Source organism: Elgaria multicarinata, chromosome 1 (genome assembly GCF_023053635.1).
Source record: "Elgaria multicarinata webbii isolate HBS135686 ecotype San Diego chromosome 1, rElgMul1.1.pri, whole genome shotgun sequence".
Taxonomy (NCBI): Eukaryota; Metazoa; Chordata; class Lepidosauria; order Squamata; family Anguidae; genus Elgaria; species Elgaria multicarinata.
The window spans coordinates 144,841,363-144,858,440 of NC_086171.1; the positions used below are offsets into that span (position 1 = coordinate 144,841,363).

Consider the following 17,078-nt stretch of genomic DNA (forward strand, 5'->3'; position numbering starts at 1 on the left):
GAATTACCCTAATTACCAGTTCCACATAAGGCCCCCTCCCCCTTGGTCCCTTACCTGGCTCTCCCGCCGTCGCCGCATGGGTGGCAGTGGCAGGAAGGCCAGGCAAACCGCTCTCCCTTACCTGCGTCCGTCCGCGGTTGGGCGTCTGCTTCAACTGAGCCCTCGGACTCAACTTGGTTGAGTCCTGGTTGAGCCCTTCCTGGTTGAGCCCTCGGGCTCAATTGAAACAGATGCCTGACCGCGGACGGATGCAGGTAAGGGAGAGGAGGGAGGGGGGCCTTACCTGGCACCACTCCCCTCTACTGCATAGCTCCGATTCGGAGCCGGAGCTCCGTGGCGAAGAGGAGCAGACTATGGGCAGAGCGGCGCGGGGCGGAGCGGGCCTGATCCGAAATTTTCGGATCGGCCCACGGGGCGGATCGGGGGGTCCGTGCACACCCCTAATAAATACGTCAATTTGACCATGGGATGTGTGGGAATTTGCTATGCCAGAATAGCGCCAGTGACCATTCCGGCACTTTCCAGAGCTTCTGCTCCTCATGAGTTTCACGTCTCACATCTCTGGATATGGTATGCCTTTGGAGATCCTCCTGCCTCATCTACTCAGGGTTTTACAGCTCTGCATGGGGATGACGTGGGGCGGTCTCCCCACTCTCTCGAAGTGTCATATAAGAAAGGGGATAGGTTACCCGACTCCTGGCTTAAGAGAGAGGCTCGCCCTTAAACCAGGCAAGTAGCCTGAGATGAGTATGTATTGATTCCCACACTTTTCACCTGCAGTTCCAGGGAGGGGTTGAATCTCCCTTGTTGTTAAATAAAGAGGCCCTAGTTTATCCCAAGCTCTGGTGTCTGTGTCTTTATTCCATGCTTTCTTCTCCACTCGCAACAGAGCTCCTGTATCTTTAACAGTTGCATATAAAAGGGAATTTCAGCAGGTGCCATTTGTATGCATACAGCACCTGGTGAAATTCCCTCTTCCTTACAACAGTTAAAGCTGCAGGAGCCTTGCACTCTTTTGTATCTGGTTACTCTAGCTATACTGTACTGATCCAGCTGGTTTACATGCCCCATCGTATCCTTGGCCAGTGATATTCTGTGGTTGAATGTGTACTTGGCCTGCAACCATACACAGTTTGGTCTGATACAAGAATGTAGGCAGACCACTACCCAGTGCTGGTGGGGAGCAACTGGGGCTTTAATCAATATAGGATTTTCTTTCTGAAATTATGCTGTTAGGGATACTATTCCCCATCCAGGTAGTGGCTTGCGAAATATATATTTATTCTCAGAATTATCCACCTTATCCCAAAATTAAATAGTTCTTGTGTATTTAAAATTACATCATAAATGCTGGATGGAATAATATATATATTTTTAAAAAACTGATCATTATTTATTTATTTATTTTAGCATTTTTATCCTGCCCTTTAGCCAAAAAGACTCTCAAGGCGGCTTACAAAAATATTTCTTAAGACAGTCCCTACCCACAGGCTTACAATCTAAAAAAATGACACAAAAGGAAAGGGGGTTGGGAGGGGGGTGGGGAAGAAAAGCAAATTCAGGCACTAGATTCTTAGTTACAGAGTTCAGCAGTGACCGTTGCTAGCTGGAGGGAGGGGGGCTCTCAACTGGAGCTGGACCCAGGCATGATCTATTCCAATCTGGGATACATGCCTTTTAATTTAGGAGACCTGGAATTCATAATATCTATCCCGTTACAGTACAGATTTGTCCATGTGGAACGGCCTTCTCAGTTCGGCGGTGACCCGTGTGATTACGCTGACAAAGAAACTGAAGACTGTGTTACAAACAGACCTTGCAGAAATACAGTTAGATGTGAAGGATTTGTATGCGCCACAGGTTAGTGAATACGGGGGTGACTTTCCCTAATTTGAAACCAGTGGTTAGACCCATCCCTATTGGATTTGATTCCAGCTTAATAACAAGAACACAAGAATATTGAGGTTTTGCCTTTTAATGTATACAAGAGTCGTTTACATTGTTTGGCTTGTCACAGCTGAAATCTGATATTGTTTGCATGGCTGAAATCTTTAAAAGACACAATAATAAAACTTGTAAAAAGAAAGGATCCCAGTGAAAGGCATATGTCACCATGATCGTGTTATGTTTCTAAAATCAAAACCAATAAGTTGGAGGAGGTTTGTAAAGGAATGTATTTGATGTTAACTCCCCTTGTGGGTTCCTTTTAAAGAACTCATACAGATCAGAGTAACTATCACACATTCTCTCTCACATTAGCTATGACTATCTATTGGACTAAATTAGGTCAAGTCCATTTGGTAATCATTTCTGCATTAATATTTTGCAACAGCACACATGGCAGCATGCTTTAGGTGAATGCTTTAGACAGACTACAAAGACTTTCTGATCTGACTTGGCTTATACACAGTAGAAAAGAGAAGTAGAGAACTGTATAGTTAACCACACAGCTAGTCAACTAGAGTTTCAAAATATTATCGTGCAGCCGCAATGGTCAATATTTGCACAATGTATTAAGGACCACACTGTACCAGCTTCTTCATCAGACCGCTGTAAAATAAATAGTGAGGATTTCTTAGGCACAGTATCTCTGAGTAGATTTCTGCAGCAAGAAAACTCCAGTGTTTTAGTATTAGTGTAATGGCAACATTTGGAGTTGTTACAGAAATTGTAGCTTGTTTGGCTATTGATGTGGGTGATGAATGGGTGCATGGAGCAATACGTTGGTAATGCATTTGGAATGTCAAGGAAGACAGACCTGGTATTAGGGGAATACATGACCTTAGCAGGGATGTCCTGCCAATAGCAAAGAACCAGCTTTCCAGAAATCTATTCCAGGGTCTTATTTAAGCCAAGGAAACTGTTATTAGAGAAAGCAGAGCTAGTAGCAGTTTGGAGCTAGAGCAGACAGACTAGAAGATCTAGAGAGGGAGGAGACAAGGAAAAGCTGGAGCAGACAATAGGTTGGACCAGGAAATTGGCTAAAGACAGGGGACAGGAAGCAGGTTTTGAAAATGCAAGATCAGTAGGATCTACATTAATAATTTGGAATTGAACGAAAGTTTCATAGGCAAGAGTCCTTATGTGGTAGCAGTAGTAATATAGAAAGAGGAACCACTAGAAGTTCCAATCATACTATTGCATTTTGGGAACTAGAGCAGAGCATAAAAATAGATTCCAAAGGTTGGGAGGCACTGCATTGCACTTAGACTTCCATAGGTCCAGGTTCAACATTGATACTTTATCCATCAGGTATGGTACAAAAGAGAACAGCACTGAGTCCAGCATAGATATTTCAGTTTCATCAGCATAATGCTGACACCGGCCTCATTTTGACGTAACAATAATGTATGGATTATCATTAAGTGGATAAGTCTGTACCAGTCTTGGACTTGCATGTTTTCCCGTTCTCTGTCCTACTCTGCACAGCCACAAGATGATTGGGAAAGTTCACTTCCATTTCCAATTAAACCACAGTGTAGCGTTATGTCCAAATCCTCAGTTATGATTAATTTCAACTATGGCTTATTGAAACAATCAAGCTTCATAAACCAAGATTTGAAATAAAGCATGGTGAAGACTAATCACAGCTGATCTGGTTTCAGGTATAATACAAACTATAGTTAGTTTTTTTTAAAAAAAAATGGAGGCAAACTCTTCTGATCTCCTGGCACTCTCGCCAGAAGATGAGTGGGTGGGGTACAGAGTGCATTAGGCTGAGAACTCACATATCATAATGAGGCCAGTATTAGCATTATTACATAAAAGGAAGAAGATAGGAAGGAGAAAAAAGGAAGCAGAGCCAGTGTGGTGTGATGGTTAGAGAGTTGTTTAGGATTGGGGAGACCCAGGTTGTAGTCCCCACTCTGCCATGAAGCTCACTGTCTGACTTTGGGCTAGTCATTGATTTTCTGCCTAACCTACCTCACAGGGTTGTTGGGAGGATAAAATGGAGAGGAGGAAGAGGATCATATATGCTGCCTTGGGATCCTTGGAGGAAAGGTGGGATATAAATGTAACAAATAAATATTCCTTCACACAGCACATAGTTAAATTTTAGAATTTGTTACCCCAAATGTAGCGACACCAACCAACATGGATGGCTTTCAAAGGGGATTAGACAAATTCATGCAAGATAAGGCTATCAGTGGTTCCTAATCATCATGGCTATGCATTATCTCCAGGGTCAGAGGCAATATGCCTCTGAATAACACTTGCTGAGAAACATGAACAGGAGGGTGCCATGACACTCATTTCCTGCTTGTAGGCTTCCCGTGGGCTTCTGACTGGCCGCTCTGGGAACAAGATGCTGGACCTGATAGGCCTTTGCTCTGATTGGACACAGCTCTGATGTTCTTATGAGCATGTGCAATGCTATAGAAACATTGTCCTTTAAAATAAAGGTTTGGCTCCTCAACATTTTTAAAAAAAGACTGCTAGATTCCATCTACATGGCTAAATTATGTATTTGCGACATGCTGTATTCAACAATTGTACAATATTTTTTCAATTTCTTTTGCTGGTGACAATTTCCTGCTGGTCTCAACTGAGAAATGCAATACAGTTTGCCTGTAATTGTAAATGTGATTTAGGCTTAATATTACAAAAAAAGTTAGACTCTGTAGATTCCTCCCAATCAATTGTGTTAAGTTATTTAACACGACTACATAAAAAAGCAGATAAGCAAGAGCTTTCCGGGAGAAAGCTGAAATGAATTACAATGTGCCTGCAAGTTTAAAGGGGAGTAGGGACATAACATTGCACTTATTAAGCTAAATGGTAATATCTGATTAACAAATAATTAGCTTCCTTTTCTGTGTTGTAGGAAGATGCATTAATCGGCGGCTGCTTTGCAATGGAGAAGATGACTGTGGGGATCAGTCAGATGAAAGGAATTGTAAGAGAATGCAAAGGAGGTGCACCCAGGCACTAGAACAATACTGGGCAATACAGAACGTAGCAAGTGGGTAAGTGCCTCCACAGTTTGCAACCATACGTGGAAATGGCACCCAAAGGGTTGGGTTAAACTAGGGTTACAACTTTCTGGAACTAACCTCAAACAAGATCTGCAACAATGAAAGCAGTGTGGGTGCTCCAGATAATGTCTTAGAGGCGAGCTTGAAGCAGCCCTAGGGTGGAGACAGCTGAGCCCCTGCCTGTTTGCCACACATTGAAATGTTGAGGGATGCCCTCCTGGGTCATCCCCCATCTAAGTATGACCCACTTAAGCCCCAAGGGGTTCCTAGGAGGAAGGTCTTGGGTGCCTCCCTGTCACCTTGAAGACACCTCCAGTTGCTCACCAACTACTTCCCTACCCGCAATGTCTCCCCTATTGTGACAAAATAACTTATTTAAAGTATTAGCATCCCTATATATCCAATTGCACCCCTGGTTGTAGTGTGTATGTGAGGGATAACCCCTGGTCAAGTGAAGCTATTGGCAAACATTTGTTACTAGGCCCATATGTGAAAAGCATCACCTGCACTAAACCTACGCCAAGGTGGCTGCCGACCAGACAGCAAGTGCAAGGAGACTGGGATGGGGAAACATATATAGCCCTTATTTATGGGCCATTTATGTGTATGTAAATCAGTCACATGTCCCTGTTCCCCTCCAGCACGGGCTCCAAAGGCTGACTCTTCCGTGACTGTTCATGGCATTGGGTTGAGAACAGGGCTTCCAGAAACAGGATTTGTGCCAAGCCAAACAAGTTTCAGATTCACTTAACCCTACATTTATGAGTTAGCCGCTATCCATAAATATTCTGACTGCTTGGAGAAGTGGGTGATTTTCACAGAGAGGTAGCTTGTTGGCCTGGTGCAGCCAAACATCATAAAAACATGTTAATGCAAGGGTCTCTAACCTTTTCGGGTCAGTGGGCACATTTAGAAGTTTGATAGAGTGTCATGGGTTTTCTCACAAATGGCTGCCATGATGGATGGCTTTCCCATTCACAAAATGGCTGCAATAGTGGGCATAGCTGGTCACAAAACCCATTTTCCAGAAGGCAAACTGGTGAGACTAAAAGAAAGGTAGCACTAGATGGAGGTGGGATGTGAGCTTCAAAATGCAAAACAAAAAATTGTTCTCCAAGCAAAAAATGTATTCAAAACTGCACATCCTAGGGAAAAGAACATATGAAGTTGCACATGAGTGAAAATGACATCTAAAAATGCGTTATTTGAGGAAACATGCTTGCAAAAAATGGATCTATTAGGCAAAATTGCCTACAAAAATGCATGTAGCACAAAAAGAAATGTACACAAAAAGTTTTTTTTAAAAAAATAATAATCTCAAAGTTCAGCATGAATCGAACTGAAGACTGGAAAGATGAGAAACTGGGAGAAACCAAAATTGACAGATCGACTCCACCAGAAGTCAAGTGATTAACAGTTTGATAGATTGAAAAGCAAGAAGGCCCAGGACCAGGCAATTTCAATCAGCAGAGGTGATCTTTGGGGATTTCCAGTCCATCCCTTTCTGTATTACTATGGATTGATTCAATATCAGAACTCAAGTCTTCAAACTTCAATTCATTTTCAGTCTCCTCTAATCCAACATATGTGGGACGAGAGTGGTTTAATTTTTCTGTATCGCCACAGGGAGCATTGAGAATGATAATTGATTGGAGACAATTCAGTTTCAGATAAGTCAGCTTTGGCTGATAGAGATTTGTATGTCATTTTCCACACATGGAAATACAGTCCATTCTTGCTGTAACTTTTCCAGCCAATTTCATTTTCCCAGTAAATTTTAGGGGCAAAGGTTAATTTCCATTGAAGCTTTTGTTGCTTTTGCATGCTAACGTTGACTCTGCGAGCCTTTTAAGTCAGAATTAAAAAATAATGTTGAACAATTATAGGATCATCTTTCATATGTGGAAATTAAATTGCTCTGTAATGTAATTTTAATGGCCCCCTCTGCTTTTCACTTTGCTCTAAAATGGAAGCTTAGTATTTTCTCTAATAATTGTTAAAATTCCAGTGAGAAATTTTATCCTAAAGTGTGATAAGGGAGTTGTTACCTGATCATGTCAAGAGCAACAATGGGACAGAGAAACAGAGTTACTTAAATTTGTATGTATAACATTTTGTCCAGTTATGTTCCTGACTGTGTTACCGACTGATGTTCTGGGCCAAAGCTGAAATTACTTTAAAATCATAACTAACAGATTACTATTTGTCAATATAAATTGCAAGTATGGGTCCCCCAATCCATAGTAGGACCACAGCATGGAGGAGGTTTAACCCCCCCTCCTCATACTAGGGACCCAATCCAGATTGGGCCTCCCACATTTACCCTAGAGTCAATCAGAAAAAAGACAAAGCTGCTACCTAAGTCTTTAACATAATGTCTGCTTTGGGTCTCAAACTAGTTAAATTAAGTCCTTATGCTGAACCTAGTTTAGATATGCTGAAGTGAATGAGGCTAAGGCCAGATTCACAGGACTACCGCCCCCCCCCCCCCCGCATGCCCTTTGACCACGAACAAGGATATGAGCCTTTGATCAAGCAATGCAGTGCTCAGGGCACCTACTTCTCACAGAGTTGCAGCCAGGGTAATTCGTGTAGGCTCAATGGCTCAGCTACACAGTCTAAGAAAACCATGGATAGGCTTTTTCACTCAGTGTATCAGTCTATGGGATATATAAGAAACTGCAAACACTATTTGGATTTATTTAAAACACACACACACACACACACACACACACACACACACACACACACACACGAGTATTATGGCTTTGTGTTATCTAATGTACCAAAGAATAGTTTGTTAATCCATTATTTAGATAGAGCCCAGGGTCTCTTTTCTTAGCTGGGTTAGAAGACAGAATGCTGTGACCGCAGAACTAAAATATGTAGCCACAAAGAACAAGAAAAAAGAAAGATATAAGTTACTTTGTGTAGAATTAATAACTAATGTGTAAACTTGGTGACTTTATCTATGTTCCTTCTTCCTAGAATAAATATGTTCACCAACAATCTGGAAGGACTGGTTCTTGACCATAAATATTATGCTGGAGCATGTTCTCCACACTATATTGCAGACACCGGTTTTAGAAAACCATACAATGTAGAAAGCTATTTGGCAGAGGTATGTATCAAAGAGGTGTTTGTGCAGTTAAAATCCATGATATTGTTGATACATCATATCATTTATTAAAGTGAAAATGCTGTTCAACCATACATTCTTATTTAATACTTTTTCTATTTTGTATGGATTTCAAATCACTTGGCCATTCTCAACTTCTCTCTCTCTCTCTCTCTCTCTCTCGGCATGTCTAGATGAGGGCTTATCCTGGAGATCACCCCAGGATCATCCCTGTGTGTCCACATGATGCACAGGGGATCCTGGGGGCAGGGAGGATGATCCCTCCTTTTCCCTGGGATAAGAGGGATGACTTTATTCCCAACTTTTCCCATGGTCTCAGGATCATCCCAGGAACCGGGCATGGGGCACTGAGCTCCATGCTCATTAGGAGTGGGAGGGGGAAGCAGGATTTTTTTTAAAAAAGCCTACCTTTTAGATGGAGTGCTCAAGCACTCATTTTCGCTAAAAAAAAAAAAAAAAAGTGGGTGCACCGTCCTCTTCCTCCTGGGACATCACGTGCCACATGTGCACTGAGGGGAAGGATCTCATGATCACCATATCGCAAGATCCTCCCCCCTCCACCAGTAGGTCTAGCCATGCCCTGTCTGTCTGTCTGTCTCTCTCTCTCTCTCTTTCTCTCTCTCTCGTGTGTGTGTGTGTGTGTGTGAGAGAGAGAGAGAGAGAGAGAGAGAGATCTATGCCAGATCTATACATTGTGGCAGATCATTACAAATGTGGACTAAAAAGCAGGAAATAACACTATGAAAGCGGTATATTGGATGTGTCCTTTGCCCCAACAGTTATCATTGTAATTCAATACCTCTATAAAGCAGTAGTGTACTGTAGATCTAGCTAGAGAGAGACAAAAAGAGGAAGATAATGCAGAAGACCTGTTCACAGACTCTGGGTTGGATATAGATATGCACTTCTATAAAGAGAAGGGCTTTGGGAAACTTGGGTCCAGTGGAGACTTCTCACTGGATGGAGGACTTGGGCAACAGTTTTCATGGAGTCCAATGCAGCAGCCACCCCGACAGTTCTGGAGGGTTCTCTAACCTACAGAGCAACCTAGGGAGCTACAGTGGGAGGGAGCAAAGAGCAAACATTGCTGCCCTGGCCCCTTTCTCCAGAGTGAGCTGAATTCTGCTGAGCGCAAGTCTGGATCCAACCCACTATCAGGTATCATGAGTTGCATTGTTCCTTCACAGGGAAAATATTTCAGTTTCAGCAAATCTGTTAAGGAATCAACTTTATATGAACAAGCAGTATGTAATTCCAAAATACCTGTGTTATTGAGACAATTAATATTTTTGCACCAAACCATATGCATGCTGAATGAAACATATTTGCATAAGGACACCTACTTATGCAGAATTAAATCTACAAAAACATAACATAGTGCATCCATGAGAAAGAAATGAATAAATTGGTACACAACAAGAATCCATCAAATTCAACTTGAACTAGAATTTTAGCAGGTTTTACCCATGTCTAAGTTTAAATATATTGCAGAGAAGGTTTATTCATATCTATCTCTATCTATCTATCTATCTATCTATCTATCTATCTATCTATCTTGTTTACTTTTCTTTCATGCATAACATTCTGGAGATGATGATGATGTAGATGTAGTAGTAGTAGTAGTAGTAGTAGTAGTATTTAGCCAAAATTCAAACTGATTCCTGTTCCCTCCTAAACGTCAGGCATGAAATTAGGGTACAAAAAGTCAAGCATGTTGCTCATTCTTGTATTTTGTTTAGACCAGAGGCAAATATGAATTTACATTGAATGAATATGCATCCTATTCAAGTTTCGAACAGAGTGTCTCCAAGGCAAAAATGAAACAAGAAAGCTTCAGCTTCGGAATATCAATACCGAAGTTATTTGACTTAAGCTACACTCAGAATGACAACAGGTACAAGAAGTTCATTCGGAGGACAAAACGATTTTCTTCAACGGTAAACATGCTTCTGCTTAATTCTAGGCTTATTTTAGAGAGAAAATGTGTTGCACACAAACTCATAAGTCTATCACACATGAATCAAAAATATAAATTTGTACAAAACTGTGTAGTGCCTTTGAAACTGAAATATGCAAGGGCCTTTGCTCAAATGCGCACACGTCCCATTAAGGGCAGACAATCTCTGACCCTTGTACAGAAATCAGTTTCTACATTCATGCCACTCTTTCTGAATAAGGTCTTTAAAATACGCTGCACGAAGAGGAAAGAACTTACATAAAGTATCTATGGATGTATGTGCCATAGAACATGGGGAGGGGCATAGTTCAGTGATGCAGCACATGCTTAGCATACAAAAGGTCTCAGGTTCAATCCCTGACATGTTCCAGGTTAGACACAAAAAAACCCTACTTGAAACCCTGGAGAACCACTGCCAGTCAGTAGTCAGTATTGACCTGAATGGATCAGTGGTCTCAAAATATTCTAGCTTCTTATGTTCATATGTGCAGTGCTTTTGCACCAGGCATCCACTGGCTAATACAGGCATTTTCTATTTATTTATTATTCATTTATTTAGAATATTTATATACCGCTCCCCGTTGAAAAATTTTGGAGCAGTGTACAATGTAAAATGAAAATAAAAACAGAATAAAAACAGTTAAAACAAAATTTAAAAGAAGCAATAACAGTAATCCAAGGCTGCATGTTAAAGAAAGGCTTCTTGGAATAAAGATGTTTTCAGGAGGCGCCGAAAAGAGTACAAGGTTGGCGCCTGCCTGACCTCCAGAGGCAGGGAATTCCACAGGAGGGGCGCCACCACGCTGAAGGCTCTTCCCCTGGTGGATTCCAATCAGAGGATGGGTCTATGTGGAACCACCAGGACAAGGTCCTCGGATGACCTCAGTGACCGGGCAGGTTGGTAAGGGAGAAGGCGCTCTCTCAGGTATCCTGGTCCCAAGTGGTTTAGGGCTTTGTACACGAGTACAAGAACCTTAAACCTGGCCCGGTAGCGAATAGGCAGCCAGTGCAGTTCCCTCAGCAGAGGAGTTACATGCTGGAAAGGGGCAGCTCCAGACAACAGCCGAGCTGCAGCATTCTGCACTAGCTCCAGCTTCCAGAGCAGCTTCAAGGGCAGCCCCACATAGAGCGTGTTGCAGTAATCCAATCTTGAGGTTACCAATGCCTGTACCACCGTGGTCAAGCTATCCCTGTCCAGGAGAGGCCGTAGTTGGCGAACCAACCGAAGATGGTAAAAGGCACTCCGAGCCGTGGTGGCTACTTGAGCCTCCAACGACAGAAATGGGTCTAAGAGTACCCCCAAACTACGAACCTGTTCTATTTGTGGTCCACCAATTCAAATGTAGCCATGAGTTGTAGCAATATCTCCCTCTCCTGATTTTGAAAACCCTGGCCACAAAAAGAGAAGGTTTATTGTGGTGAAATTATTTTGGTTCACATTTTAATGTGAATTTACCTAATTCACACTTTTCCAACCAATTCTCAATCCAAAACTCAGTTATCCTTTGAAATTCTCATTTCTCTGAATTTTACAATGGAGACTTTCAGTCAAAACAGGCATACAAAACTGTGTATATTAGGGGAAAGTGTTCACAAAAATTGCATCTATTAGTGAAAATAACATTAAAATGTATTATGTTAGGAAAACTCTATACAAAAAGTGTAAATTAGGCAAAATCATGTGCAATGGTGCAGAAATACACACCAAATGCACCCAAAGTTTCATGATTTTTCACAGCATTTGGGATGAACAGAATTTAAGTTTAGAAAACAAGAAACAGAGATTCATCCATCCTTTCGTGTGGGCCGCAATCCCTGGTTTGTTGCCTGCACTTAGCTTATGGATATGAAAAGGCCTTTATGAATCAGACCAAATGTGTATCTACTCCAGAATTCTTCAGGAAGGTTCCAAGCAAAGACCCTAGGCAGCAACCCTGCCTCTGGTCCTCAACATGTGATATACACTGGATTTCAAGAATCCAGCTACTTTCAAGGATCCAACTATTGATTTTTGTTTCCACATTTGAGCAAATTCACATGTGTGAAAATGTGCGGGGGACCCCATATATGCATTTCCATACTTTAGCCTTTGGGGCCATTTGGGGGATGGGTTGACTTTTTTTATGAAGAAATTTGTGCAAAATTCCTGAAGGTTAAAAAAAAAGGTTCTGAAAGCCTGCGGAATCCACCCAGTGGGGGAGAAGCCAGTCCGCTGCAGAATCTGCAGGTGAGACTCATAAAAATCCGAATTCATTTGGTTCCATTGCAGATTTTTATGACACCCCTAGTTGCAAGCATCTCCATTTGCCCTCCACAATTACAGTTCTGTGAGACATGCAGAGGATCATGGTTATGTATGTATAGGGAAAGAACTGAGATGGATGTCTGTGTGGGAATACTTGAAAAGAGATAGGAATGGACTGACTGTGTAAATGTGCATATTTGCATATAAAGATACCCTGCAGATTATGTGGTAAGAATTTGAGGGAAAGTAAGAATTTGTGGTAAGAATTTGAGGGAAAGGTTCCACGTCCCACCATCCACTACTACTTAAGAATCTGCTTTTCCAAGAGTAGTCTCTGAGATGGCTGCCTCCCTGTCCTTGGAATTTCCAGGGGATTGTCAGTATGAACATAAAAGGCCATGCTAATGTTAGACTGGTGAAATAAGACAGGTGCTGTCAGTTCAGAATATGGCAACAGAAGCAAAGAAACCAAGCTATTCAACTGCAGGGCAGTCATGACAGTAATATATAATGAAAACTGCTTGCAGGCCTTCCATAGTTTAATTATAGACTGAAACAAGCCATTTCACCTTGGGAAAGTTGAAGTATCCACTGAATTCTTTATTCAGGAGAGCAGTGTACATTGCATGAAATACTTGCAGTATCATTGTAGTGGAATTATACTGATCTATAAAGATATAGGATTTCATTTGACGTAAAGCACAACTGGACTTAAAAACTGGGTCCGGACTTCGGCATTAAAAATATTTATATTTTTCAGCTCCCAGATTAAATGATCAGAATAAGCTGCACATTCTTTATCATCACTGAAATGGAAAATTAAAGTTAAGAAAGAAGGGTGGGTGGGTTTTTTGGGTTTCTTTACAAAATTATTTTTTCACCAAGTGCCACTGAAAGCTGATATGAATAGTGCTTTCAAGTAGTGATTTCAATTAGGGGTGTGCACGGACCCCCCGCTCCGCTTCACTTGCAGATCCGCCATTTTTCGGAGCGGGTCGCTCCGCCCCGCCCCCGCTCCGCCCACTTCCGCTCCGCTCCGCCCGGAGCTCCGGATCGGATCCGGAGCTCCGTTTTTGCCCCCCCATAGGCTTGCATTGAAAGCTAAAAAAGTAAACAACTTTTTTTCCGTTGAAGTTAGAAACCTCACGTTTGGCACCATGACACCTCATGGGCGTATACACACACACGCCAAGTTTCAAGGCAATCCCATCATCCCCTGATTTTTGGCGAATTTTTGAAAATCGGGCACCCCATTCACACCCCTTGGGATAGCTCCGTCAATTTGCATGTTACAAACCTCAAACTCGGCACCAGGGCAGCTTATCCATGTGTCCACATGCACGCCAAGTTGCAAGCAAATCCCATCATCCCCTGATTTTTGGCGCGGCTCTACCCTCTAACGCACCTCCCATAACCCTAATTCACACCCCTTTAGATAGCTCCGTCAATTTGCACGTTAGAAACCTCAAACTCAGCACCATGATAGCTTATCCACGTGTCCACATGCACGCCAAGTTTCAAGGCAATCCCATCATCCCCTGATTTTTGGGGAATTTATGAAAATCGGGCACCCCATTCACACCCCTTGGGATAGCTCCGTCAATTTGCATGTTAGAAACCTCAAACTCGGCACCAGGAGAGCTTATCCATGTGTCCACATGCACGCCAAGTTGCAAGCAAATCCCATCATCCCCTGATTTTTGGCATGGCTTAACTCACCCCAAATTGTCCCATTCTACAACTACGTCAATTTGCACGTTAGAAACCTCAAACTCAGCACCATGATAGCTTATCCACGTGTCCACATGCACGCCAAGTTTCAAGGCAATCCCATCATCCCCTGATTTTTGGGGAATTTATGAAAATCGGGCACCCCATTCACACCCCTTGGGATAGCTCCGTCAATTTGCATGTTAGAAACCTCAAACTCGGCACCAGGAGAGCTTATCCATGTGTCCACATGCACGCCAAGTTGCAAGCAAATCCCATCATCCCCTGATTTTTGGCGCGGCTTAACTCACCCCAAATTGTCCCATTCTACAACTACGTCAATTTGCACGTTAGAAACCTATCCTTTGGTCCCATGACAGCTTACCCATGTGTCCCCATGGACACCAAGTTTCAAGGCAATCCCATCATCCCCTGATGTTAGGGGAACTTTTGAAATTTGAACACTCCAGTATGTCAGGGATTTAAAGTTGCAATTGCAGACAGCTCAATGGGGCCAGTTCCAAGGCAATCCCAACATGCCACGAGATAACCCTAAATCTTCTGGCACATTTGAAAAAGGGATTATTGAATTTGATAAAGTCTAAGTGAGCGCAGGAAGGACTTCTCCCCTGAGTCAAAGCAAGACACATACACCATCGCTGCAAGGCGGGAAGGGGAGAATTATTATTATTATTATTATTTATTTATATAGCACCATCAATGGAAAGCAGGCAGGCAGCATGCATTGTAGTGCCGCAAGGATGGCTTGAGCACTAACGCATAGCAAACCAACCCATAAGTGGGCGCAAAGTGAGGCAAAGATGGCTGGTTGTTTCTTTCTAAGCCAGCAGTTACGCCTTGAGGGGCAGAGAGGAGGACGATTGGGAGCAAACCAGGCACCAGGCGGGCAGAGAGGCAGGCAGAGTAGGCGAGGAGTCAGTCCTGGCAGATGCCCCACCACAGCAGCACCCCGGGGGAGGCGGGCAGGCAGGCAGGCAGGCTGCGGGCATTTCTGGGGGCACAAGGAAGTGATGGCTGGTTTCTAAGCCAGCATTGCAGTTAGTCACGCATTGCAAACGCAAACCATCCCAGCGAGTCGGTCACCGAGGAGGACAGGCTAGCAGAGGGGCAGGCAGAGTGACATGTCATAGATCTAGTATTGGGGAGGAGTCAGTCCCGGCAGATGCCCCAACACAGTAGCACCCTGGGTGGGCATTGGAAAACGCCATCTTGTGGGTCAATACTTCCCCCACCCCATGTCCTGCAGGGTTGCCTGCCTAACCCTTGTGGGGATGGGAGATGGAGAGCTTAGAGTGGCAGTGCCAGCAGCAGCCTTCGGCTTTCCCCTGGAACCAGTCGCCTTGCCCGCCTCTTTCCCCAGCAAGATCGCCTGGTGCTGCCTATGAAGATGCATCTTCATGCTGCTGGTTCCATAATGCCCTGTCGATGAACCCCTGCTTAGGCTGAGTTTGCAGTGGCGACAGACAGCAAAGCGGGGATCCGCTCCCAACTCAAAGTGGTCCCACACGATGCTTGTCTTTCGTTTCTGTGGTGACACCACCAATTGCCCGCCTGAGCTCTCTGGTGTTGCCACAGAAACAGGGGTGTGGGATGAGACTGGGGAGAGAGCCTCGGCCTGCTGCTGCTCCTCCTCAGCCCCCACATCCTGGAGGCCCACCGCCTCCTCCTCCTCCCCCCCCTCCACTGTGCTGAGGACCTCGTCTAGGTCCATCAGCGGGCTCGTGGGCTGAAAGGAGAATGAAGGAGTTGGGGATACTCCTCCTCCTCTAATGGCACTGCTGCCACGTGCCTCTTGCAAACGGGCACTTTTCCCATTCCCACCCTCAAAAAGAGAACGCCGGGCACAAGTTGCAGAAGAGAGTGGCTCTGCCTGCTGCTTGTCCTGCTTCTGTTTTGGAGCAGTCAGCCAAGGAGTTGCCCGTTTGAGTTTCACAGGAGGAGAGGAAGCCCTGCTGGCAGACTGAGCCTTGCTGCTTTCAGCACGCCTGCTTTCTCTTTTCATGATGACTAACAAAATATTAATACTACTAATACTATGTATAAGGTACTACTAAGAATATGTATAAGAAGAATATAATATGTTTAAATGTAGGGAAATGGGACAAGAACAATAAAATATACTACTACTAATATGTATGAGAATATACTACTAAGAATATCTACAAGAATATAATAATATGTTTTAGAATATTACTAATAAATGTAGGGAAATGGGACAAGAAATGGGACAACCACTACTATAAGAAGAACAAAATATGAATACTACTACTAATATGTATGAGAATGTATACTAATAGACTACTAAGACTATGTCAAAGAATATAATAATAATATGTTTAAGAATAGGGAAATGGTGTGCGTATGCTTTCCCCAAAATGCTCAATCTGTGGCTGCCTGTTGAACTTGACAAAAGCAGCCCACTCCGTCGAAGTTACACAGAGAAGAAAAAGAGAATCCAATTTTTTTGGTATATTTGGTATATAGAAGATAGAAGGAAACACAATCAGGATTTAAGAGAGGGGAGGGGGAAAAAGAACCAACCACTACTATAAGAAGAACAAAATATGAATACTAATATAATATGTATGAGAATATATACTAATGGACTATGTGAAAGAATATAATAAAATATGTTTAAGAATATAAATGTAGGGAAATGGGACAAAAAGTGTGTGTATGCTTTCAAAAGAAAGCTTTCACAAAAGCAGAACAGTCAGGCTTTAATACAGGGAAGGGGGGGGCAACCAACCCAACCACACACTCCAAAATTCAAAAATAAAGTTTATATTAAATCAAAGTAAGGGGAAAACACAGGGCAAACTAAGCTACAAGTCAGAAAGAAGCAAACAAACACACACACGCGCCAAACTAAACCTATATTAAATTAATCTATCTCCAAAGCAGGAGCACTAGCTAAGTAAGTGTTCCCTCCACGAACGCCAACCCACAAAGAGACACAAAACAGAAAGTTCTCAGGGTGGGTCTGCCTTAGTCCCCCCTCCAACGCTGGGATTGGAGGAGGATGCTTTC

General features: G+C 43.0%; 1 protein-coding gene across 1 annotated transcript in view; it reads left to right on the top strand.

Annotated features, from left to right (window-relative positions):
* C8B (complement C8 beta chain) overlaps nt 1-17,078 on the top strand; it is a 46,644-nt gene that overhangs the window by 10,404 nt on the left and 19,162 nt on the right. Inside the window, exons 3-6 of the mRNA XM_063138464.1 lie at nt 1,722-1,860; nt 4,826-4,967; nt 7,965-8,097; nt 9,855-10,052. Of these exons, the coding sequence (XP_062994534.1) occupies nt 1,722-1,860; nt 4,826-4,967; nt 7,965-8,097; nt 9,855-10,052 (612 nt within the window). The remainder of the gene's footprint in view (nt 1-1,721; nt 1,861-4,825; nt 4,968-7,964; nt 8,098-9,854; nt 10,053-17,078) is intronic.